The following is a 25578-nucleotide window of genomic DNA, read 5'->3' as shown; positions in this document are numbered from 1 at the left end:
ACTTGCTTGGCATGGCAGCCAAATCTTCCTCAAATATCTTGGAAAGAAAGAACATATTAGATGATGTAATCCTGGATACACTATCCTGAAAATATGACAACATAGTTATGACTGAAATACCTTTTATCATGGGGTTTGCTCCATCAGGGGCTGATTCAGAGTTAAACAATAACTTTTGCATTGTTCACCTAGCCATGCTATAGCTTCCTATCCACACTTAAACACCATCTCCTCCTCCCCATCTTTTTTCAGCCTGGTATGAAATATTGGTTCTTTCTATCTTCTATCTCTAAATTTATCTTCTACCTCCTTCATTCTCCCCATTGAACCTCTCACACTACCTCTCTCTTGGTTTCCCTCTCACTCCCTTCATCATTCCATTTCATCACTTTGCTCATTTACTCCTGTGACCAAAATGACAGCCCTCTTTTGCACTCTAACAATGAGCCAAGGGTGAAAAATATTAGATTTTTCACTTCATTATCTGTCAATATTTACACATATCTAACCTTTTTGCTATATCTACTAGGTATATTTCTCTGATATTCAAATGAGGTTTGCTAATTTTTCACCCAATATCTCGCTTATTTCTATTTAAAATGTTATTTTGAAATGTTATTTTGATCATTCCAGCGTGTTTCTAAGGCTGTTTTATGCTAGAAATCAAAGTTTCATAAAAAAATTCCAGTTAATAGAATTATGGGAGGTAATGGGTTAACTGAATTTATCAAACTCTTCCTCAAACTCTATATAAGATAAAGCCTGTTACTGTAATGTACAGAATCATTATGTTTTTTTAGCTTATAGTGCTGAGTTCAAATCCCCTTTTGGATCTGGAGAAAGCAACATGGAGCTCAGGCTCTTCCATTATGCAACTATAGTCAAATCACTCTACTTTTCTTGATCCGCCTTGCCATTGAATCTAAGGGATCATTCTTATTATGAGAAGCAACTGTCCTTTCATCTTGTATTAAACTCATCACAAATTGCAAAATATTATCAAGAAATTTTATTGTTATTAGTTTAGCTCTGATAGACCAGCTTTAAGATGTGACATGAGTTATAAATCACATACTCAATTTGTCTCAGAAACTCAGTTTAATCTTTTGATTACATATTTCAATGAATTACAGATATTTATTCTATCTATTATTTTTTCATGTGCCACCTGCACAGGAGCCAGTCCAGCAGCACTGGCAACAATCTTACTCGAATGTTTTTTCACGTGCCACTGGCACAAGTGCCAGTAAGGCGACACTGGTAATGATCACGCTCAAATGGTGCTATTTATGTGCCACTGGCTTGGAAGCCAGCCAGCTGCTCTGGCAATGATCACACTCGGACGGTGCTCTTAGCACTCCACTGGTACAGGTGCCAACACGATTTCGCTTTCACTTGCCTCAACAGGTCTTCGCAAGTGGAGTTTAGTGTCCAATGAAGGAAAGGTATGCATAAGTGGGCTGGCTACACTCCTGGCAGAGGCCTTGGATTATAGTCTCACTTGGCTTGCTGGGTCTTCTCACGCACAGCATATTTCCAAAGGTTTCAGTCAGAAGTGAGGCCTAATGTTTGAAGGTCATGCTTCACCACCTCATCCCAGGTCTTCCTGGGTCTACCTCTTCCACAGGTTCCCTCAACCGCTAGGCTGTGGCACTTTTTCACACAGCTATCCTCATCCATTCTCGCCATATGACCATACCAGCGCAATCATCTCTCTTGCATACCACAACTGATGCTTCTTAGGTTCAACTTTTCTCTCAAGGTACTTACACTCTGTCGAGTATGCACACTGACATTACACATCCATTGGAGCATACTGGCTTCATTCCTTATGAGCTTACGCATGTCCTCAGCAGTCACGGCCCATGTTTCACTGCCATGTAGCATGGCTGTTTGTACACATGCGTTATACAGTCTGCCTTTTACTCTGAGTGATAGGCCCTTTGTCACCAGCAGAGGTAAGAGCTCTCTGAACTTTGCCCAGGCTATTTTTTATTCTAGCAGTTACACTTTCAGTCCTCAGTCAAATCATCCAACGCATGCTAGCATGGAAGGTGGACGTTAAATGACGGCGATGATGATCATGATGAGATAAGATTTAACCTAACCTAAACAGATTTGAATCCTGAACTTCTTTGGTCATTTTATCATGAGGCCATAGTCTTGCTTTTAAATTTATTCTGGAGAATCTTACTCTCAAATTAACTTTATTATTGACTTTGTTTTCGATTTGTTGTCATACATTCTATACAAGGCGGTTTGTAATGTTAAATACTTGATACATTTGGTCTGAACCAATGTTTCCCACCCCCAAATGTATAACCCCATTGGTGGTTGGAAAAAAAAAAAACTTTATTTTTAATATTTTATCACAATTGTTTAATACAAAAGAATCTACTGGTAATTCTTTTATTAAGTACTGAGTACAAAAAAAGTACATTATTGAAAAACATGTTTTACAATTCCTTGTCCCACTAAAAAAAAAAAAGAAAAATGTTTGGATCTCACATCCTACCACAATTTTCCCAGGCTCCACCGGCAGAGAATATGCCACACGTTGGGAATCACTAGTCTAAACCAGGGGTTTTCAAACCTTTTGGCTTGCGGACCCCTTTATATTTCAGGCTTTACCTTATAAACGCTTATGAAATTTATACATAAATATTTGCTTAAAATAACATATATTTTTACATTTATTTATTTAACAAATAGGTTTATTGTCAATTAAAAGATTTCGATTAAAAAACATATATAAAATCAAATTGCCCATAAAAAGTATTTGCTGTCCACGGACCCCCTGTCTTGTCCTTGCGGGCCCCCTGTGGTCCGTGGACCACAGTTTGAAAACCCCTGGTCTAAACGACAAAGAGTTGTTTCAAGGAGTCTTTGTCAGCTACAATATGACTTGATTAGATCCCTTATTTGGTCCATTATTTGAAAATTTTCTTGTTACTTTAAGTGGTTTAACTCTTTTAATACAAATCTGTGAGACACTGTACTAAATTGTTCATGTTTAAATTAAAATCGTGATCAAAATCTCATAATGTGAATGATAACCTGAGACGTCATTTCGTCAACCGCAGCATCAAGAGTTATATATCATAAAGTAACAGGTATTTTACTAATCCCACTCTAGATATATTTAAATTTATTTGAAACACTTAGGTAGTCAACCAAATAAAATTACGAAAGTGTGCCTAAAGGTAAAGGGAGATAACTTTATTCTGAAGCAATAATCATAAGAAGCTACGTCAGTCCTGATGGAGTAAAATTGATGACTAGAGGCATTTCAGCCTTGACCATCCCATCGTTTTGTATGCTAAGGACTGTACTGACGAAGATGTCTAAACAATTTTACTGCTATTTCTACCAAGTCAAGTGATCTCAATATATTATTAGTATGTAAATTTTAAACCAGCATTGTATACAAGTTCCATTCATTCAACACTTCTTGTTTTGCAGTTTATATTTTTGGGTCGGACACTGTTTAATTTTTACAAAAATTAAATTAAATTGTTTTCATTTTCTGTTTACAGGCCATCTTAGATTACCAAAATGGTGTGTTAGGTTCTATTCCAGGAGAAGCTGAACGCATGCACAAGACTAAACTTGCTCAAGCATTGCAAAAGAAAAACAACACCTGGGCAGACAGATAATATAATATTCTGTCTCAGATGTCTTGACATTACATCTTTGTCTTTAATATTACAAATCTGCTAAAAACAAGCCCTTTCAAATTTAAAAATAGGGCCTATGGAAACTTACTCTTTATTTTTTACCATTTTTGTTACTTACAATAATAATAATAATAATAATAATGATAATAATAAAGTAAGGTTCTGTTGATATCTCTGAATAGCCAGGAACACACAGATACTATATATATATATATATATATATATATATATATATATATATATAGTGGTTGTCTACTCCTTAAACAGAGTTTGACCACCTCCTGCACCTACACCTTAGCCCTTTCATGGCGTCTGATGTGGCTTTTTAAACCAGGTATATAAGCATATGCATGTATACACACATATATGTACATACCTACATCTACATGTGTATATAGATGCATATTCGGGTACAGGACATTATATATATATATATATATATATATATATATATATATATTGAATAATACTTTGCTCTCTTGCATTTTTTTTAAGGTTAAAAGAATATTTTTTCCATAAATGTGCCCAATTATTAAATTTTGAAAAGAAAAGAAACATGAACAAAAACAAACAAACTATTTTTATTATTCATATGGTGACAAGTACGTTATGTGCCATAAGAAAAAAAATGATTGTTTCAATCATATTCTTTAAATGAATTTCTGTATAGTTATACACTCTGGAATGATTTTTCCAGTGAGGTTGGACTCTTTAACCTTCCCTTTCTTTTTATTACTGTGGGGAAAATGTAAATGTCATAGGCCAAAGATTGAATGCAATGATGTTTGTTTATAACCTATTTTAAAGAATGATGTTATTTAAATTCATTTTAAATGATTCTTTGATATAAAAAATGAGTGAAAAAATGATCTCCCTTAGATACCAACAATGACATCAAGCCATATACAGCATTTATGATATGTGTTTACATACAAATGTAGAAACAGACAGACATGGTTAGGGTTTCATTAAATAGACTGTGCCAGTTATAAGCTTTAAAAGAGCTAGAAAACTAATGTGGCTGCTCAACTCTGAACTTCCTGTACAACAGTGTACCAGTAACAAACAAGACTGCGTCAGTCAGCCTGTTCTGAAGTGCATGATATCACAAAAATCATACTAACCATGTTTACATTAAATTTGAAAGAAGTGAACTTCTTAATATAAGAGAGAGAAAAAAAAGCACTAATCTCTTCTATCATTCATTTCTGTTTTGTAAGAGAATCATTGGTCTTTTGATAAAAAATTTTCAACAGGATTTTAAGAGTTAGAGTTACTAAATCTTCCACCATAAATACATGTATTTATAACTCTTTTTTGGAATAGTGGATCTCAAAGCACATAAAGCTATAAATAATAGCATGTAAAAGTTAGGTTAAAACCCTTTTGCATGGAAAGAGTTGAGTCCTGCCTGTGGGACTCAAACCCATGTCTCCTATAAGCATGACAGGCGTTCTATTTCATCATGTCTTCAGATGTGGGTTCAAGCCCCTTCAATTTTTTTTTTCTATCTAAAAGGCTTTTTAACCCAATTGTTATAACCTATTATTTATAACTTTATATATACTCTGAGGTCCACTGTTCCAAAAAATTATTATTTCACATTCTCTCGAAAATTTATAAATCCTTATAACATCAACGTGTATTTATACTTGATTTGTAGAATTAAAAAAAAAAAGAAAGACTTAAAAAATAAAGAAAATATACTTAATTTTGACTAAATGTTCTATAAATAGATGATACAGTCAAAAATTTGATATATCAGCTCTTAAACTATAACCATATGTTAGTATTCTAAAGTTATATAACAAAACTGCTCAGATATTTATACAAATAATAAAATATTTCTAAACTGTATTTTTTCTCTCCTCTCCCAATTTTCTAATAATTTCTCCTATTATAAAGTGTAACTTAAATTGGCCTAATATTTATTAATAGATTTCTTTAGATATTAACTTGTTGTATATCATATCCCCCTACCACCAGCCTTTTGTGCTTAAAAATATTGGAGATCATTCTTTCACACAGTTCTCCCATTGGCTATAATAGCTATGGGTTTATCCTTTCCTTTTGTGGTGCTATTTATTCATCCATTTCTTTAGCTATTAAAACTGTTCTTCATATTTCGTTCACTGCCTTACTACTATGGTTTGCAGTTTTTGCTTGTTGTTTTTGTGCTGACAAAATATGTGGTAATATATTTTCCAAATTTTTACAATAGCAAATCTCTTCAGATAGAAGCATAAGTTTTGTTTTTAGAAATGATACTTGAAAGTATTTTTCTTTTTTCAACATTAAATCCTTTTTCTGTGGTTGGATAATCTATCAATTTCTTTTGACACGACACAAGACCTCAGGTTTTTAAAGAGAGAGAAATTGGATATTGCAACGTTTTTGTAGTGATGTATTTCCAGAGAGCAGTATTGATGTAAGCAAAGTGTATTTGTTTCAAATGAGGAGTGACTCTGAGTCTGAGACCTGGGTTGCTGGCCTCATTCTTTTAGAAATTAACCTTTAGCACACTTTGGTGCATCATGTCACTGTACGAGTTTTCTTCCCTGTAGCTGCATGTGTATTGTGTCATATTGAGAGGGGAGAAAACTTGTTCAGTGAAACAATGCACTAACAGCATACTAAAGATTAAATAATGTATCAAATCTGTTACAAATCAAAGACACACAAGCACTAACATAAAGACACAGAACCAAAATTGTTTTGGTTGATCTTAATGTTTATTGAAAAAATAATTCATAACAAATTCTAAAACGTACTTTTCTTTGAAGAGTTATTAATTTTGTGTAAAGACAAAAATGTTTTTTTTTTTTCTTTAATGATCACTCCATTCTCACATATACATATATCTGCATACAAAATTTGAAGTCAATTCACCATTCTCATTGAAAGGCCAGCATTCTCTCTTACCAGTTTATCTTTAGACCAATTTAAATATACTAAAGTTGCTATTAGTAATGTATTTCCAGCCGGATTATTTTTTAACAATCGGATATTTATGCTGCCTTATTTTTTTTAAGGAACCATACACATTCAATCTACATATCTTTGCAAATGTTGGAGGAAAATAAAAGAAAGATAGAAGTGTTAGATAGTTATGTGAAGTATTTGTAAACCATTCAAAATCTAACCACTCAATCAATAAAATTTTTTCTATTGTATTCAAATCTTCCAAGATGTTTTTTGTAACTATTTGCTTTCATTAAATGTTGCTATTTTTTAAGATGATACCTTCATAAACTTCAACTTAAACTCAATCAGAATGTCAAATGAATAAAAGATAATACTAATTTACATATAAAGTTTTGATTTTTGTGTTACTCCTTTCATAAATTTAACCTGAAATTTTCAAACAACAAAATAGACACTAGGAATAATTTATTTTGGGCTTCATAGTTGCTTTAGGTATTTCATTTAAGTTTCATTGTTAATGCAGATTGCCATTAGTTGAATTCTAATAATAATTACATTAAAAAAATTCATGCTAGTTTCTCTTTTATAGATAGCATCTTCTATGAAGCAATTTCAATCTAATGAATATCTATTGATTTTTCAATAACTGAAAACCATTGTAAGTGTTATATATATTATGAAAGTGATTTGTAATGGAAGTTATGGAGAAAGAAAGGTTAACTACATGGGAAACTATTAGGTTGAGTTCAAATTTAATAACCTAGTTACTAGATAGAAATATATGGTTCCATTTTCCATCATTAATGCTTTACTATGAATTACCAGACTGTTTGACCATGATCATATTATATTCATTTACGATGGACAAGTACCTAAGTCTGATTTCTTGAAGTGTTTGATATGAGATTTTTGAGGTGAAACACATGTATGTATGATGAAAGAAGAAGTGGATGATCAAGAAGACTCCTAGATTTTTGAGAAGCTAGAGCGGATCTTTTTTAAAACGGGGGCCACATTTTTCATTAATGTTTTACGTAGTGTTTTTGGTACCGAAAGACTTTCAAACTTCGTCTACTTATCTATTTTGTGTTATAGAACAGAAAAATATTTTTGTATTCGAATTTATTTCATGTAAAAAATTGTCTTATTTCGATAATTTCAACCAATCACTGACAAGTATTCAGTTGTTTACATTTACTCCTTTGGCTGATTAAGCGGTGTAAAGCGTATTTAATTTCCATAGCTTCGTTTTGCTTTTTTCTTTTTAAATTTGCTGTTTTACACTAACTCTAACCCTAACCCTAACCCTATCACCGATAGAATTGTTTCAGAATCGTTTGTTTATGTAGTCGGCACTTAATGTATATCGGCTGAATGGACGTCAGTGATTGGTTGAAATTACAGAAATACGACAACTTTAACATGGAATAACTTAGGGATTTCTTTTTTTTTAAAGAAGACTAAGAGAAAAAGATGTTTTATATGACACATTCTACCAGTGTTCCAAGTTTCAAAGTGTTTCGTTAATGAAAAATGTGGCCCCCGTTTTAAAAAAGATCCGCTAGAGCTGTTGTAATGCTAAAAGGGATATGAAAAGAGGAGTATATCTCTGTTAATAGTTGCTATGTGTTGCTTAAGTAAAGGTTTGTCAATAAAATAAATGGTCCATTTCTGAATATGATTTAGAATAATGTTTGGGTAGGATCTGAAACATCCTAGATATGTCAGCAGTACTGTCTGTGGGTCCCTCCATTGTCAACTGCAAAAGATTAACGTGCTCAGGTTGAAGGATTTTCTGACCCTAAAGACAATTTTAGTTTTGACCACCATGAAAGATCATAACAAATTGTGACTCCTAATATTAATGCAAATTTAAGGGGTTTAGCTGTGTATATTTTATGAGTAAGTAGAGTGTAGAAATGTTCCCTCAGTATGTGTAGTGATTTATTGAGCCCTGTTGAGGGAGACTATGTTGCTATGACCACTTTGCACAACTATTTTGTGATAAAGAAATGCTGATGGGAAGTGTCTAGGTGCATGTGAATGACACCTATGTGCAGAATGTTCAAGAGAGATAAGGTGGTCTCGTGTGTAGGAGAGTGTATAGTTAGAAGTTACAATAAGAAGATGTTCATGTACTTAAGGAAGAAATAGAATTGAACTGAGGTATATCAAAGCTGGTAGAATATTAGAAGGAGTGAGAGAGAGAGAGAGAGGGGGCACTTTTAATGCACACTGTGAGAGAAAACTTATTTATGAGATGAAAGACAGATGGAAATCACAAGCAGAAAACTTTGTCAAGGTAATTTCATACCAGACACAGACACAGACCGTGTCGAAGGTAATTTGCTTTCTCCAAAGTTCTCAAGAGCAAGGAGCTATTGGTATGTAATGTAGGAGAGTTTTTTCTGATGATCTGCCTGTACAAAAACTGTACTTGTGTAGTCACCGAGTAGAGAAAGAGACTCAAAGGGATAAAGGAAGTAATTGTTTTCAGTTGTTTCTTTCTCATTTGAGATATTGAAAGGTAGGGCCATAAGTCAGTTGTTGGTAGAGTTACAGAGGCTGGCTTGAGAACGAGATACAAAATTATGGCAATCTGAAAACTGGTGTCTTAAAATGTTGGTAAAAAAGCACACAGAAAAATGACATTTCAACAAGAGCTGCATCAAACTGGAATGATATGGAGTCTTGTAAAGAACTGATCATGCTAAAAGCTTAGATAGTTAAAACATGTCATAAGAACAGATTGACAACAAAAAAATGTTTGTTGCTTGAAAAGCTCCTGGAAAAAGGCCAAGAGAAAGACCTAAAAACATCAGATTGATAGCATCTTGGAGATAACAGGATAAAAGGTGCAATAGTTAACAAGAGTTGCAGAAAATAAGGATGAATATAGAAAAATTGTTGGCTGAACCACACAAACTCCAAGAGTTGGCCATTACAGATCATCAAATGAACAAATATTGACAGCAATAGATGCACATGTATATGTCTAAGGAGATGGCAATAAAGACAGCTGAGTGAGAGTAGCATTGTTGAAATAGGATGAGTGGAAAAGATGGTGATTATGAATATCATAACTATATAAATAACTAGGTACTATGAGGGACAAGTTTGAATATTGTGGCAATGTAACTTCCTTAAAACCCACCTACTTAAATTTTATAACCACACAAGGTTATTAGCATTAAACAATTTATTAAATTTAACAGAATCTGAGTAAGTATGTCAATCAATTCCTTTTAAATCAATAAGAGAATTGGTTCAGCTATACACACACACACGCACACACAACAAGAAGAAGAAACATATTTTCTTTCTTTTCTGAGAAAAAAAGGAATAAGTAGAAAAAAATATTTCATCTTTCCAACATCTGGCAATCAAATTGTTCAAAGTCAGCAAGAGTAGTCTTTTTCAATGCATTTGCAAAGAGCATTCTTCCTTATGAAGCCAAAACATAGACTATGTAGAAGGAGTTCCAAGACTCCTTTGATGATGCATACACCAAGTTTCTTATGAGAGCTCAAGACATCTCATTATGAGCACAAGTGAAGATTAATGGACACATTCCACCCATCTCTGCTAATGTAGATGAGGTTTTGTTAGCCTCTACTATCATGCTGAAACACAAGGATCATATAAGATGTTATGTTTTGGAAACTTCTGCACCTTGAAAGAAGACAAAAACTGCTTAACTACATCGACATTATTGGCAGAGACACACAACCTGTAATTGAGGTCCTACCAAAACGAACAGGGGGTGACAGAGATTCTTTTGCATGGGAGGTGAAACACACCTTGGTCGTGATTACCCGAAGAACAATTATCCTTTTTGTTTATTTTAACAGTTCTCCTGTTGATAAAGAGGACATTTTCAATTGAGTAGACTAGTTCTTTAGTTCATCTATGATAATGAACTTATTGCATAGTGTTCAGGTGCACTATATAAGTAAAATCAAGCTTCATTAATATAAATATGATACACAAAGACTCTGAATGTAGTATAACAATAACAAAAATCATGTAGAGATTTGTACGAAGACAATTTATTAATATTTTATCTTTTCAAACAAAGATGGTTGCATCCGGAGCTGAGGGGTGTTACGCCTGTATCCAAATAAACCATTATAACCCATGATAGGTTGAATATCAGACATGAAAGATGAATGGCCACTAGTTAATTCTCTTGAATGACCTGTAAACAGAAATAGTGAAGTATTTATGGTAAATCTTCAACATAAAATTTTAGTAAAATATACTTAAAGACAAGAACATAATGAATAAATCTATCATAAAATAGCTGCAGGCATGGCTGTATGGTTTAGAAGCTTGCTTTGTAATCACCTGGTTTCAGGTTCAGTCCCAATGCACAACATCTTGGGCAAGTGTCTTCTATACTATAGCCCCAGGTTGACAAATGCCTTGTGAGTGAATTTGATTGACAGAAACTGTGTGGAAGCCCACCCTATGAGTGTGTGTGTGTGTGTGTGTGTGTGTTGTGTTTGGTTCATCAAAACCCTGAAAAGAACTTGGAAGGTTTGACCTTCGCAATAGCTGTAAAGCCAGGAGCTTTTCAGCATCCCTTCATATGTGTGTGTATGTGTGTCTTTGCATCTGTGTTTGTCCTCCTACCACTGCTTAGCAACCGATGTTGGTATATTTACATCACTGTAACTTAGGGATTTGACAAAGGAGAACCATAGAACTAAAAAAAAAAAAAAATAATAAGTACTAAGGCCAATTCATTTGACTCAAAATTTATCAAGGCAGTGTCCCAGTATGGCCGTAGTCTAATAACTGAAACATGTAAAAGACAAAAGATAAACCTATGTTGGTATTTGCATGTTTTCAGATGAAAATTATTCTTCAGTGCACCTGCATCATGGTTTATTATTCTTGTTCTTTATCTTATGCATGAAATAAATCACATATTTTAACACACACACACATACACTGTAGATGTTGACATGCTACTCAGTTTTAAATACTTCAAATGAAAATATATTCAGGCTGCTATTACAGGTGTATATCAAACAACTGCAATAATTAAACATGAATGACATATTTCTTGTTTTTACTTTCAACCTGCCACAGATGCATTAAGTATTGTAGAAGTTATTGTTGTCATGTCACCATAATGTCTTACAACTATTTTCTTCTTATATATATATGTGTGTGTGTGTGTGTGTATGTGTGTGTGTGTGTGTGTGTGTGTGTGTGTGTGTATAAGCGTAGATTGAATAGACTAGTGACATAATCATAAAGCTTGCATAGTATTTTTTCTTGTTTTTCTTTTGTTTTTTTTTTTTCTTTTCGTGCAGGTATGGCTGTGTGTTAAGAAGTTCTCTTCTAAACTTCATGGATCTATGTTCAGTCCCACTGCATGGTACCTTGGGCAAAATGCCTCCTGTTGTAGTTCCAAATGTGATCAAAACTTTGTGTGTGGATTTGCTAGATGGATGGAAACTGAAAGAAGCCTATTGCATGTGTGTGTGAGTGGATTTTTGGTTGATGGAAACTGAAAGAAGCTTATCTTATAAATATGTGTGTGTCTGTGTGTATGTGTGTGTGTGCATCTTGACAACCAGTGTAGGTGTGTTTATGTCCCTGTTACTTAGTAGCTCAGCAAAAAATACTGATAGAATGAGTACTAGGCTTAAAAAAAGGTCCTGGAGTTGATTTGTTTGACTAAAACACTTCATGGCAGTACCCCAGCAAGGCCACAGTCAAATAACCGAAAGAAGTAAAAGCTGAAAGATATATATATATATATATATATATATATATATATATATATATATATATGTATGTATTTATATATGTATCTATGTATGCATGTCTTTGTATTTCTGTTGGTTTGTTTATATCCCTGTAACTTAACAGTTCAATTAAAAGAGACTGATGGAATAAGTACCAGGCTTTAAAGCATAAGTGCTGGGGTTGATTCATTGATTCAAGATGGTTTCCCAGCATGGCCGCAATCCAATGACTGAAACAAGTAAAAGGTATATATTTTGTATTGCAGATTGTGTCACAACCCAAAGACACCAGCTCTTCTGGACTGCTCAATTAATTTTTACTCTGGCTGTTTTTACCTTTACTAATTCACATTTTGTTTGTAAGGATTTCTCAAATTAACAAGCATCTGTAATTTTTTGTAGGGAGGGAATATGGTCAAATGGAAGAGTCAAAAAAGCTAACTTGACTCCAGCAAGATAAACTAACTTCCTGTTTCTGTTGTAACTGTATTTTCAAAGGGCCAGCCTTGTCACACTCTGTGTTACGCTGAATCTCCCCGAGAACTACGTTAAGGGTACACGTGTCTGTGGAGTGCTCAACCACTTGCACGTTAATTTCCTGAGCAGGCTGTTCCGTTGATCGGATCAACTGGAATCCTTGTCGTCGTAACCAACGAAGTGCCAACAACAACAACTTTTCTGACATTTGTACATAATTTTATGTGCTATACATGCACCTTTGATAAGTTATAGTGCACCTGAGCACAATAATTTTATTATTATTATTATTACTTTGTGAAAGTGGTGAGCTAGCAGAATCGTTAGCATGCCAGGTGAAATGCTTAGTGGTATTTCCTCTGTCTTTATGTTCTGAGTTCAAATTCCACCGAGGTCGACTTTGCCTTTCATCCTTTTGGGAGTCGATGAAATAAATACCAGTTATGCACTGGGGTCAATGTAATCGACTCGCCCCGCTTCTCAAAAAAAAAACGTTCAAGGCCTTGTGCCTAGAGTAGAAATAATTATTTTTAGGGTGGCAAGCTGGCAGAAACGTTAGCATGCTGGGTGAAATGCTTAGCGGTATTTTATCTGTCTTTATGTTCTGAGTTCAAATTCTGCCGAGGTCGACTTTGCCTTACATCCTTTCGGGGTTGATAAATTAAGTACCAAGGCATCTAGTGTACTAATGCTCAGCTGTTTTTGCTAGCATTCCCATGTTGTATCATTGAATATTCAAAATAGAACCTATTTCTTAAGTATGATGTGAATTTTGTAAGAGGAACATAGTTGAATATTTTAAAATTATCAAATTAATGAGATTTATTTTGTTGATCTCAGAAGTGTGAACAGTTAAGTTACCTTCATAGCATTTCAACCAGAATATACAGTGCCATTATAAACTCATCCTGCATTTAAAATTTTTGAATTACATACATTAAAAATTTTTAGAACTCTATCAAGAATTAATCTCTAAAGAACATTTAGAAGCCTGATATAGCTATTTCCTCCTCCTCCTCCTCCTCCTCCTCCTCCTCATCATCATCATCATCATCAGCAGCAGCAGCAGCAGCAGCTACTTTACAGGGTGTACTGGATTTTACGTCGCACCAGCAGCAACGAGGTCACTAAGTAACACAAACGAAATAAAAGCCCTCAGCTAAGTGGAGAGTTGTATTGGGAAGGCAACAGCCAGGTGATAAGAGTTTAGTGTACAAATAGAGGGACAGAAATAGGTGTCTTACAATAGAGGAGATACACGGCTACCTCAGTTTGGAAAGAGAGAAAAGAAAAGAAGATGAAGATGTATGGAAATAAAATTAGGAAATAAAATTATTATTCTTCAATATTATGCAATACTTATTTGCTGAGATAGTTGAAGTGATTTAGATTGAAATTCATTTAATTTGTGCATGTCTTTCTTTTTCTAAATTGGTATTGATTAGACCGGTTTGAAAATATGTTTTTGCTTTTATAGCTGGATAACAAAACAAGCCATCATAAACCCTATGATGAAGTACTTCTAATTTTCCACCTGGGGGAGATCAAATAGATTATATAACATCATCTCAAAAGACTCACTGCAATAATCGTAACAGAGTATGAGTCAATAATGTATGATGAGTCAGCAGATTAATTTTAGAGTTCTTGGTCTAATTAAAATGTTTTGTTGTAAAAGATATGAGGATGTCTTATTAGCCATTTGGGTTTTCAAGACACCCTGAAATCTTGCTTTCTTTTTTGAGCATCTTTCTAGAAAAGCATGACAGAGTCTATTTCTAGACATGGCTGTGTGGTTAAAAAGTTTGCTTTTTTTTTACCTATGGATCCCTTTGATTCCTGTTTTATTTGGGTGGACCCTCATAGCCATCTCATGTTTAAAAAATCCTATATTTTTATATTAAATATTATTAGGAATTGTATAAAAATATTGTTAAAATATTTTGTTCATTGCAGAAGAATAACCAATTTACTGCTGATAAATTTTTACAGCAAAATTTTATATGGACCTCCAAAATTTCATATGGGACGCTGGTTGAGAATCACTGAGCTGGTATGATGGTATTCTATCAATTTTACTGCCTTCCTAGCAAAAAATTACCAAGTGAAATTTTGACAAAATGAGAATGAGTTGCTCACCAGCTCCTGATTTGTTTCTCTGGGATAAATATATCTGACGATGGCCATAATTGTGAAAATAATCTACAGCTTTTCCTTCAATAGAACATCCTCCATTCAGCTGAAAGTTAAAGACAGAACATCATGTTAGGGTAATGGTGTTGAACACTATTATAACAGGAAATATTCATGAAAAGAACAAGCATGAAATAGTTATTTGAAATGTATTCTTTTAAAATAATCCTTATGAAAGAACATATCTAAAAGTTTTTGTTGGTTTGAGGAGATTAATTCTTATTTTATTACGTTGCTATAAGTTGTACAGATATACAGTATATATATATATATCCATGGATAGTATTTCATTACTGGATATTCTTCCTTGCACAGATTAAGATATCTTAAAATAATATCTAACCTGTCATCAAACTAAATAAATTGATGATAGCTTAAAGATATTGACTTATAAATGCCAATAATTTCTTTACTGTTTATAAGATTAATAATAATGCAAGATATCAATAATTCAGCATAATAATAAAAGATAATATGCATAATTTTAGGGAGATTCTAATATGTCTATAAATATGATTTCAATAAAAAATAGAATTTCCTTCACATTGTATAGTTATAAATATTGGATCCTTACTATAATGTGTTTTTCAAGTAATCCATTACTTAAAAATAAAAATCGTTTGTGAGAAATCATACTGAAAAAGTAACAGACTTTCTATTAAATACATCCATATTCAAGAAGACCTGTCCTGTACAGTAGAAGCGTTACTGTCACCTCTTTTGTTGAAAAGAATTGGCCAGCAAAAGCCCTGTGCTGGTGCCATGTAAAAAGTATCAATGCTGGTGCCATGTAAAAGACACCTGTGCCATTGCCATATAATGGTGCCTGTTCTGGCACCCTGCAGAAACACCCATGCCAGTGCCAGGTAAAAAGCAACCAGCACTGTAAAGCGGTTGGCATTAGGAAGGGTATCTAGCCAAATCAGACTGGAACCTAGTGCAGCTCTTCTGCTTGCCAGCTCTGGTCAAACCATCCAACCCATGCCAGCATGGAAGACAGATGTTAAAGGATGATGATGATCATGATGGTGACACTATCAATTTAAATAGAATATATTGAGTAATACAATAAGTTCTATCATACCGAATATGTGTACTGCCTATGTCACAAAATGTAGATATTAATAAGGTGATCCGATGCCAGCTAAAATGTGCTATCACAACCTTTCATCATTGGAGAAGATGGTTATATAAAATCATGATCTATGACAAAACCAAATTCATAATGTTTAGTTGTTGTAATACACTCTCATAAACAACTCTAAAACCTGAACAAGTTATTGATAACATCCCTATGAGCGGACATGTACCATGTGAAGTAAATCTTGTACATTTTTGACAGAACAGACAGAGGAATGTCAGTGAGTCTGAACAAGCTAATATCTTCTGAGACCACAATTACACAGCATTGACTTTGATAGGTTTGTTGTTTGTGTGAATGGCAGACTGCCAGTGGCCTAAACAATTGTTTTATTCCTACCTAAATGAAGGAAAGGACATGTAAAATTTACAAAGGACACATTTAAAGGGAAATTTTTTAAATGTGGGAACAATATGAATGAAAGGGAATGGTTGACAAATAAGTGACACAAGTGGAAATGGAAAATGTCAGATGGAACCAAACTATTTGATACAGCAGGAAGAAGCCAACACTGTACCTCTTCTTTTGTGAGACAAGGTATGTCTGCAATCTGATTTATAACTCCCACATCGATCTATATAGCCACATGTAGATTCATAAATTATTAAATTTAGTAGACAATCATCCTTCAACAACTGCCATTGTTGCTGAATACGTTTAGGTAGTAAATTGTATATAATGTGGTACAACAGTACTACATAAAATAACTTTCCTCCTTACTTAAGCCCTCCACTCTTTGTTGAACATAGGTCATCAATGACTTTTCTCCACAGTTTTTGACTCTGGGCTGTCTTTTTTTCCTCTCCCAGGCCTTATTGGTTTTGAGTTATCATTAATTCTCTTGTAACTTGGCTGTTTTTTTCTAGGTGGGGGTATTGGCTCTATACAAACCCATTTTTACAAGGATAATTGTCCACCAGATTAATTTTTTATGAATCTACATGTGACTGTATAGGCCAATGTGGGAGTTATAAATCAGATTGCAGACATTTATTGTCTCACAAAAGAAGAGATACTGTGTTGGCTGCTTAATGCTGTATCAAAGAGTTGGGTTCCATCAGAGATGTTCTATTTCCACACGTGTCACTTATTTGTCAATCATTCCTTTCCCAGAGGGAACTGGTGATCCATATCAATTTGGCTTCTGCTCTTTGATCTGTCCAGCATGGATGGCCCTATCAAGTGCATGCATTCTGCTGGCATAGCTCTCAGCATGTCCAGTAAGTTCACCATCAACAATTCACTGCAGAGAAAGTTCACTGTCATCAATTCCCGGCAGGGAAAGTTCACTATCGTCTATTTACTGCAGGGAAAGTTCTCTGTCATCACTTCACCACAGGGTAAGTTCACCATCATCAATTCACCACAGGGTCTCCATTACTTTCGTTTTATTTTGATGAAATAGTTTTAAACTATTAATGGTGAGGTACTATGGATATATTTTCTCAGTGAACATTCTTTGTGGTGAACTTTCTCCACAGTGAACTTTCTTCATGATGTCTAACAAACAACTCGCACATGCAAGTGCTACCAGTCAAGAACTCCGCATACAGGAAGCCAGCAAGTGTATGGGGTCATCAGGAGAGAATGCACGCCATTTTGGGGCCTACCTCTCGACAGCATCAATGTGCACCGCCCCCCCTCACTGATATGAGGCCCCACTTGCTAGATCAAGTGGTTATTAAAAACAAAGCTCAATAGTTCTCTAGCCATCGCCCATCGTCTCTTTTTAACCAAATCCAGTGGCTAGCCTTCTCCTGTGATGAATTGATGGTGGTGAACTTACCTGTTATCACCTCTCAGGACGATTGAGGTACATATGACACAACACTACAAGAACTGGAGCTTGTGGTGGACATTAAATAGCATCATCATCATCATTATCATCATCATCATCATCATCATTTAATGTCCGTTGTCCATGCTGGCATGGATTTGACAATTTGACCAGGGCTGGTAAACTGAGGGGCTGCACCAGACTCCAGTCTAATTTAGCATTGTTTCTATGGCTGGATGCCCTTCCTAATGCTAACCACTCCAAGAGTGTAATGGGTGCTTTTACATGCCACTAGCACAGGTGCCAGTATCTGCATTGGCTATGATTTCATTTGGCTTGATGGGTCTTCTTCTCAAGCATGGCATATTGCCAAAGATCTTGGTCATTTGAAATTGCCTGCATGAGATCCAGTGCTTGAATGATGCTTTTTATGTGCCACCAGTATGGGTGCTAGTTATGTGACACCAGCATTAGCCACATTGCCTTTGTGAGGCCCAACGCTTGAAAGGTGCTTTTTACATGCCAGTTATGTAGCACCAGCATCAGACACGACTACAATTTCACTTGGCTTGATAGCTCTTCTCAAGCATGCATATTGCCAAAGTTCTCAGTCACTAGACATTGCCTCTATGAGGTCCAAATACAGTTTGTTAAATGCTATTCAGTGAGATCTTCTATGTAGTCAACTAGCTGAATGGCTGAGCCAAATCTCTCCCATAAAGCATCCTGTCACCATTAACTCTTTAGCATTCTCCTTATTCTGTCAAAGAGTAGTTAGAGCATCAGGCTCACAATCATGAGGTAGTGAGTTCGATTCCTGGACGAAGCTGTGTGTTGTGTTCTTGAGCAAGACACTTTGTTTCATGTTGCTCCAGTTCACTCAGCTGTAAAAATAGGTTGCAACATCACTGGTGCCAAGTTATATCAGCTTTGCCTTTCCCTTGGATAATATCAGCGGTGTGGAGAGAGGAGACTGATATGCATGAGTGACTGCTGGTCTTCCATATACAACATTGCCCAGACTTGTACCTTGGAGGGGAACTTTCTAGGTACAATCCCACGGTCATTCATGACCAAAGGGGATCTTTACCCTTACTCTGTCAAATGTAGTTTTATTTATTCATATTGTTTTCAACTAATTAGTTATCATCATGTAGCACTGAGATTTCAAAGATGTGATTGTATATTTTCAAAATGACATTGTAGTGTAGGTGTGAGAGGCCTGATCTAGCCAGTAAGAATATAAAACAGGTAGAATATTTGAGTTGAATATGGCCAAAAGAAATGCCAAAGGGTTAAAATAATAACATATCTCATATCCACAAGTTTTTATCATGTTCTACAATAAAGACAGTAAGGCATAGACGGAATTATTAACAGTTTGATCAGTTAACCATATCAAATTATGTTCAAGTTTGCTCATTCTACCCAATAGCAACAAAATTCTGTATAGTATAAGTTCCTATAAATGGTACCAAGTTTGGTTGACATTCTTAATGAATTCTGTATAATCTTCAGCACCAGTATTCAGCACCAGAGCTAGTGTCATTACCAGAGGCACTATTGAAACTGATTCCTGTTATGAAAAATTAATGTCACAATCTGCTAGAAGTTTTGAGTGTTGCCTTCTTTTCATTAATTAAAAAGAAAAAGAAAATAAGAAAGAATCCCCCAAAACATAAGAAGGTAATATCTTTTTGTATTGAGTTTTGCTGGAAGTGAAATTCTCATATAAAAGTCTTTGGTACATGTTGCCTGCTTCAAATTTTACATTGTAAAAGTGTTTGAAATCTTTCCTTTTTGATCCCTGGTAACACATATCTTGAGATGCTTCCCTCTCCCTTACTCTTCATCTTATTGTAGCTTTCTTTGGTGTCTCAACATCATCTATCTATCTCCATGTCCACTACCATTATGACTTGGTGATCTTGATAATCTTCAGTCCCACAAGGTACCCTGGCATATGATCCAAGTACCTTCTCCATCCTTGCTTGTATTATGTTCTTTCCAAGGATAGACATTTCATGTTTTGCTACAGTGAAAATGGCCTATTTAGGAGAGAAGCTACTCTGAAATAGAAACCTGGTCTATGATAGAAAGAGGGTGTCATCTTACAAAAAAACCTCTCTAGAACTAATATATACAGCAATAAATATAACCAGTTCACTACAAGTAGTTGATAGCAGGAAGGGCATCTAGCTGTAAAACTTTTAACTGACTCAAATATATAACTACATCAAATTCTTTAAAAAGACTAATAGTGCAAAAATTCTTTAAAAGGCTACACACAACCTAAACTGATGCTAACATAAAAAGAAAATAGATTTTGAAATGATGATGATGATGATGGCAATGATGATGACAAAACTATTTCATAGTTATTAAAAATGATTTAAGGTACATAGTAAAATATCAAATCATATAGTGTGTATGTAATTTGATTTTACCTCATTAAATGAATTAAACCAAGATGTATATTTATTTGTATAATTTTCTTACCTGTTTAGTTCTTTTCAACATTTTGCTCATGCCTTTGTACTTGAAATAACTCTTCACAGATTTGTCATTCTGAGAATTATAAGGTGGGATCACTTGACCTAACTTCGGATTTAGCTTAGAGAAGTCATCTGAAATACTGCTGACAGCTATACAGTCCAGTATAAAGCCATTTTCAAACTTTCTAAGTCGTGTAGGCGATGGAGTTGGTGGTGTTTTGTAAATCTTATTGTGGCATTTTTTCTTCGAAGGCATTATATTACTAAGTAACTAAGTAACCTTTTTTTTTTTCATTCACAGTTAACTGAATAGCAAACAGCTCTGCAAGTTTACTATATAAACTTCTCAATGTCTATCACTATAATAACATTGGCAGTATTTCCACTACCTTCTACCCCTACTTAAGCTGTACCAACAGTTATTGTTGTTAGGGGTAACAAGATTAAGCTACCTGGTCATTAATTTTCTTTTCCTTTTTCACCCTCTCCTCTAAACTAACACTAGCTAAGTAACAGATTAATTAGCTATGTGAAATATCTTCTCGGGAGTAATAATTTCAAGATGTTCTTCATAAGTATCAATAGTTCTTAATGTCATAAAGTATAAAGTATTGGATGCTTGTTGTTGCAGCAAATGGTGATAAAGAAGAGAATGGGGGAGATGTCATCTTCAAATTCATTTTCACATCTACTTTTCCATGCTTGCATGGGTTAGAAACAATTTGTTTAGGTAAATTTTCTATGGCCAGATGCCCTTCCTGTTGCCAATATTGACCTGTTTCCAAGCAAGTTAATGTTTTTTCCTTGGCCAGACATTTTCTCATAGAATATCAGAATATTGGAAATGAATGACACTGCTTATATAATGGTGACAATCATTTTTACAACTATTGTGTGATGTCAAGAGAAGGACGCACACACACACACACACACACACACACACACACATTAATATATATATATATATACACACACATACACACATATATGAAGCTAGCATGCTTCGTTAAATATGCAATGTCAGTGTGCTTGCACAACAGAGTGTAAGTATCTTGAGAGAAAAGTTGAGCATAAGAAGCATCCGATGTGGTGTGCAAGAGAGATAATTGTACTGGTATGGTCATGTGATGCATATGGCTGAGGACAGCTGTGTAACAGTGGAGGGAACCTGTGGTAGAGGGAGACCCAGGAAGACATGGGACAAGGTGGTGAACCATGATCTTCGGACTTTAGACTTCATGGAGGCAATGACTAGTGACCAAGACCTCTGGCAATATGCTGTACTTGAGAAGACTCATCAAACCAAGTGAAATCATAATCATGGCTGATGCTGGTGTCACGAAACTGGCACCTGTGCCAGTGGCATGTAAAAAGCACCTTTCAAGCGTTAGGCCTCATGGAGGCAAAGACAAACGACTGAGACCTTTGGCAATATGCCATGCTTGAGAAGAAGACCCATCAAGCCAAGTGAAATCATAGTTATAGCAGATACTGGTGTCATGCCAGTGGCACATAGCATCCATGCCAGTGGCACATAAAAGCACCCATTACACCCTCAGAGTGGTTGGCGTTAGAAAGGACATCCAGCTGTAGATACCATGCCAAATCAGACTGGAGTTTGGTGCAGCTCCTCAGCTTGCCAGCTCTGGTCAAACTGTTCAACCCATGCCAGCATGGACAATGGACATTAAATGATGATGATGATGATGAGGAGGATATATATATATATATATATATATATATATATATATATATATATATATATAAACAATGAGCTTTTTCCACTCTCTAGGATTTAGTTGACCTGGTGATGTCCTACAGAGTTGGACTGAACTTGGAACCATCTGACAAGTACACACACACATGCACATACTCTCTCACACACACACACTCACTGCCATGTAAAAGCATCCAGTACACACTGTAAAGTGGTTGGCGTTAAAAAGGGCATCCAGCCAGAGAAACCATGCCAAATCAGACTGGAGTCTGGTGCAGCTTTCCAGCTTACCAGCTCTGCAAAGCGTCCAATCCATGCCAACTTCGACAATGGACATTAAATGATGATGATGATGATGATGATGATGATGATGATGATGATGATGATGATGATGCACATACACACACAGATGTAACGGCAGGATTCTTTCAGATTTTGTCTATGAAGTGCACTCACAAGGTTTTGGTTGACCTCAGGAAGCTCAAGTAAAAAACACTTAACCAAAGGTGCCATGCAGTGGGACTGAATCTGAAATCATAGGGTTGGGATGAGAGGTCGACTTTTCCTTTCATCCTTTTGGGGTCAATAAAATAAGTACCAATCAAGCACTGGGGTCTATGTAATCAACTTGTCCCCCTTCTGCAAAATTTCAGGTCTTGTACCTATAGTAAAAAGGATTATTACTATTATTATTAATATTTTTCTGTAGGAAAAATGAGGATAAACACAAATTTATATCAACCCTTAGGAAACAACAGAGTTGATCTTTTGCCTGAAAAGTTGAATGACAACGAAGATTATATTAATTCATTCAATTTCCTGCAAAAATATATATAGCTTTATACATGTAAAGTAATTACATATAAAGTAATTATTTTTTGAAAAATAGGTGCATTCCTTCTGGGCTTGTGAAAGGGTTCCATCTTCTTGGCACTGAAACTCCAAATGAGGGTTTGTCTCTAAATGGTTAAAGTGTTCTATGAGAATCTGCCATAGTTAAGCATCTTCATGTATTTGGAACATGTATTGTAGGACTCTAAACAACCATAATGGTGAAACACATGTAGGAACTTTACTATAAATTTGTGTTTATCCTTGTTTTTCCAACAATAGCTCTGGTGCTTATAATGAATAACACTACTCTGTATAGCAGTTACACAAAATGAAAAACCAACACAGCACCCATCATCATCATCATCATCATCATCGTTTAACGTCCGCTTTCCATGCTAGCATGGGTTGGACGATTTGACTGAGGACTGGTGAAACCGGATGGCAACACCAGGCTCCAGTCTGATTTGGCAGAGTTTCTACAGCTGGATGCCCTTCCTAACGCCAACCACTCAGAGAGTGTAGTGGGTGCTTTTACGTGTCACCCGCACGAAAACGGCCACGCTCGAAATGGTGTCTTTTATGTGCCACCCGCACAAGCCAGTCCAGGGGCACTGGCAACGATCTCGCTCGAAAATCCTACAGGAGCCAGTCAGGCGGTACTGGCAACGGCCACGCTCAAAATGGTGCATCTCATGTGCCACCCGCACAAGAACCAGTCCAGGGGCACTGGCAACGATCTTACTTGGCTTGCCGGGTCTTCTCACGCACAGCCCATTTCCAAAGGTCTCGGTCCGTAGTCATCGCCTCGGTGAGGCCCAATGTACGAAGGTCTTGCCTCACCACCTCAGCCCAGGTCTTCCTGGGCCTACCTCTTCCACGGGTTCCCTCAACTGTTAGGGTGTGGCACTTTTTCACGCAGCTATCCTCCTCCATTCTCACCACATGTCCATACCAGCGCAATCGTCTCTCTTGCACGCCACAACTGATGCTTCTAATGTTCAGCTTTTCTCTCAAGATACTTACACTCTGACGGGTATTCACATTGACATTACACATCCAACGGAGCATACTGGCTTCATTCCTTGCGAGCTTACGTATGTCCTCAGCAGTTACAGCCCATGTTTCACTGCCATGTAGCATGGTTGTTCGTACGCATGCGTCATACAGTCTGCCTTTTACTCTGAGTGAGAGTCCCTTTGTCGCCAGCAGGGGTAAGAGCTCTCTAAACTTTGCCCAGGCTATTCTTATTCTAGCAGCTACACTTTCAGCGCACCCACCCCCACTACTAACTTGGTCGCCCAGATAGCGGAAGCTATCGACTACCTCTAGTTTTTCACCCTGGAATGAGATAGAAGTTGTTTCCTGTTTGTTTGCAGTCTTTATTGCACCTGAACATCTGCCACAAACAAAAACTAACTTGCTAGTTAACCTGCCTTTGATGTTGCTGCACCTCTTATGTGTCCATAGCTTGCACCGGGTACATCTTATAGAGTTACTACCTACTCCTTTTCTACATACTGAGCAGGGCCATCTACCTGAAGGGGTTTGTGTTTTATCTACCTTCCTACTTATTAGGATTTTGGTTTTAGCTAGGTTGACTCTAAGGCCCTTCAATTCTAGACCTTGCTTCCACACCTGAAACTTCTCCTCTAGTTCTGATAGTGACTCCGCAATTAGGGCAAGGTCATCAGCATAGAGGAGCTCCCAGGGGCAACCTGTCTTGAACTCCTCTGTGATTGCCTGGAGGACTATGGTAAATAATAGGGGGCTGAGGACGGAACCTTGGTGGACCCCTACCTCTACCCGGAATTCATTGCTGTACCCTGACTTTTAGAAACATTTTTTCATGTTAAGAATTGCTGAAGCATGGAATAAACTACCTCATGCTTCCTGAAATTTGCCAACAGTACACCTGATGCCCCATTTCTTTTTTTTTTTTTGTAGATCTATTCACTGTTCAATTCCTGTGCATATTCTATGTATTGTTCAAACAGTTGTAGTTACTTTTTCTAATGAGTTGTAGTGCATCTGGGCATGGTGTACAACAAGTTCATTATAAAAGTAGCAACAATACAGAAAGCAGACTGGATTATAAAAATCTATATGACACTCTAAACATAATAATAGCAGTTGTACACCTGCTTGTACACAGTGTATAGCACTGGAAGTAATAATTATGAAGCCATTATCAGGGCTTAGAGGATACAAAAATGAGCCAACTGAGTCTAGATGTCAGTGGTATACAGTCAGCGATGACATGGGATCTTCTTCTAGCACATTAGCAGTCCACCTAGTGGCCTCCTTTATATATATTTTTATATATTTTTATATATACATACACAATAATCCTTTGAGATCTCAGATTTTTTTTCTGAATCTCCCTGATTCTTTTAATGTGTTTGTTACCTGGTATTAAATTAATATTAATTAATATCCAATTTTTTACCCTATTGTCAGCGATATAGATAAGAAACTCTTGTCAAAAGATAAGAAACCATTGCAGTAGCTATAAAAGAGTCAAGTATTCTGATAGAGGTTGACTGTAGTTAATGACTGGAGAATTTGATGACTGAAGAGTTT

General features: G+C 35.8%; 2 protein-coding genes across 4 annotated transcripts in view; one reads left to right on the top strand and one right to left on the bottom strand.

Annotated features, from left to right (window-relative positions):
• LOC106880063 (uncharacterized) overlaps window positions 1-6991 on the top strand; it is a 52098-nt gene extending 45107 nt beyond the window's left edge. For 2 of the 3 annotated variants that reach the window (XM_089354102.1, XM_089354103.1), the window contains exon 9: window positions 3537-3805. In XM_089354102.1, the coding sequence (XP_089210228.1) occupies window positions 3537-3656 (120 nt within the window). In that variant the 3' untranslated portion in view covers window positions 3657-3805. Of the gene's footprint in view, window positions 1-3536 lie in introns of all 3 variants that reach the window. The other variant, XM_014929869.3, reaches the window with a different exon arrangement.
• Window positions 6992-10631: 3640 nt separating this feature from the next.
• Window positions 10632-20901, bottom strand: LOC106880059 (sperm microtubule associated protein 1). The gene is made up of 3 exons (XM_014929862.3): window positions 20452-20901; window positions 14981-15080; window positions 10632-10800 (listed from the first exon to the last, which is right to left on the bottom strand). Exons 1-3 carry the CDS (start codon window positions 20701-20703, stop codon window positions 10655-10657), a joined length of 498 nt encoding a protein of 165 aa, XP_014785348.2. The 5' UTR covers window positions 20704-20901; the 3' UTR covers window positions 10632-10654.
• Between the last annotated feature and the right edge of the window lie 4677 nt (window positions 20902-25578).

This window comes from Octopus bimaculoides, chromosome 6 (genome assembly GCF_046866305.1).
Source record: "Octopus bimaculoides isolate indiv1 chromosome 6, ASM4686630v1, whole genome shotgun sequence".
Classification (NCBI taxonomy): domain Eukaryota; kingdom Metazoa; phylum Mollusca; class Cephalopoda; order Octopoda; family Octopodidae; genus Octopus; species Octopus bimaculoides.
Note: the sequence above shows the minus strand (reverse complement) of the source record. Positions and strands in the feature narration are given on the sequence as shown.

What these genes read in the sequence shown, in the direction of transcription:
- LOC106880059 (XM_014929862.3), bottom strand. Translation starts at nt 20,703, where the DNA reads ATGCCTTCGAAGAAAAAATGCCACAATAAGATTTACAAAACACCACCA. An exon ending in TGTTGAAAAGAACTAAACAG is followed by an intron (nt 15,081 to 20,451) that starts GTAAGAAAATTA and finishes TTTAACTTTCAG; the next exon opens with CTGAATGGAGGATGTTCTAT. An exon ending in GAGAAACAAATCAGGAGCTG is followed by an intron (nt 10,801 to 14,980) that starts GTGAGCAACTCA and finishes TTCTGTTTACAG; the next exon opens with GTCATTCAAGAGAATTAACT.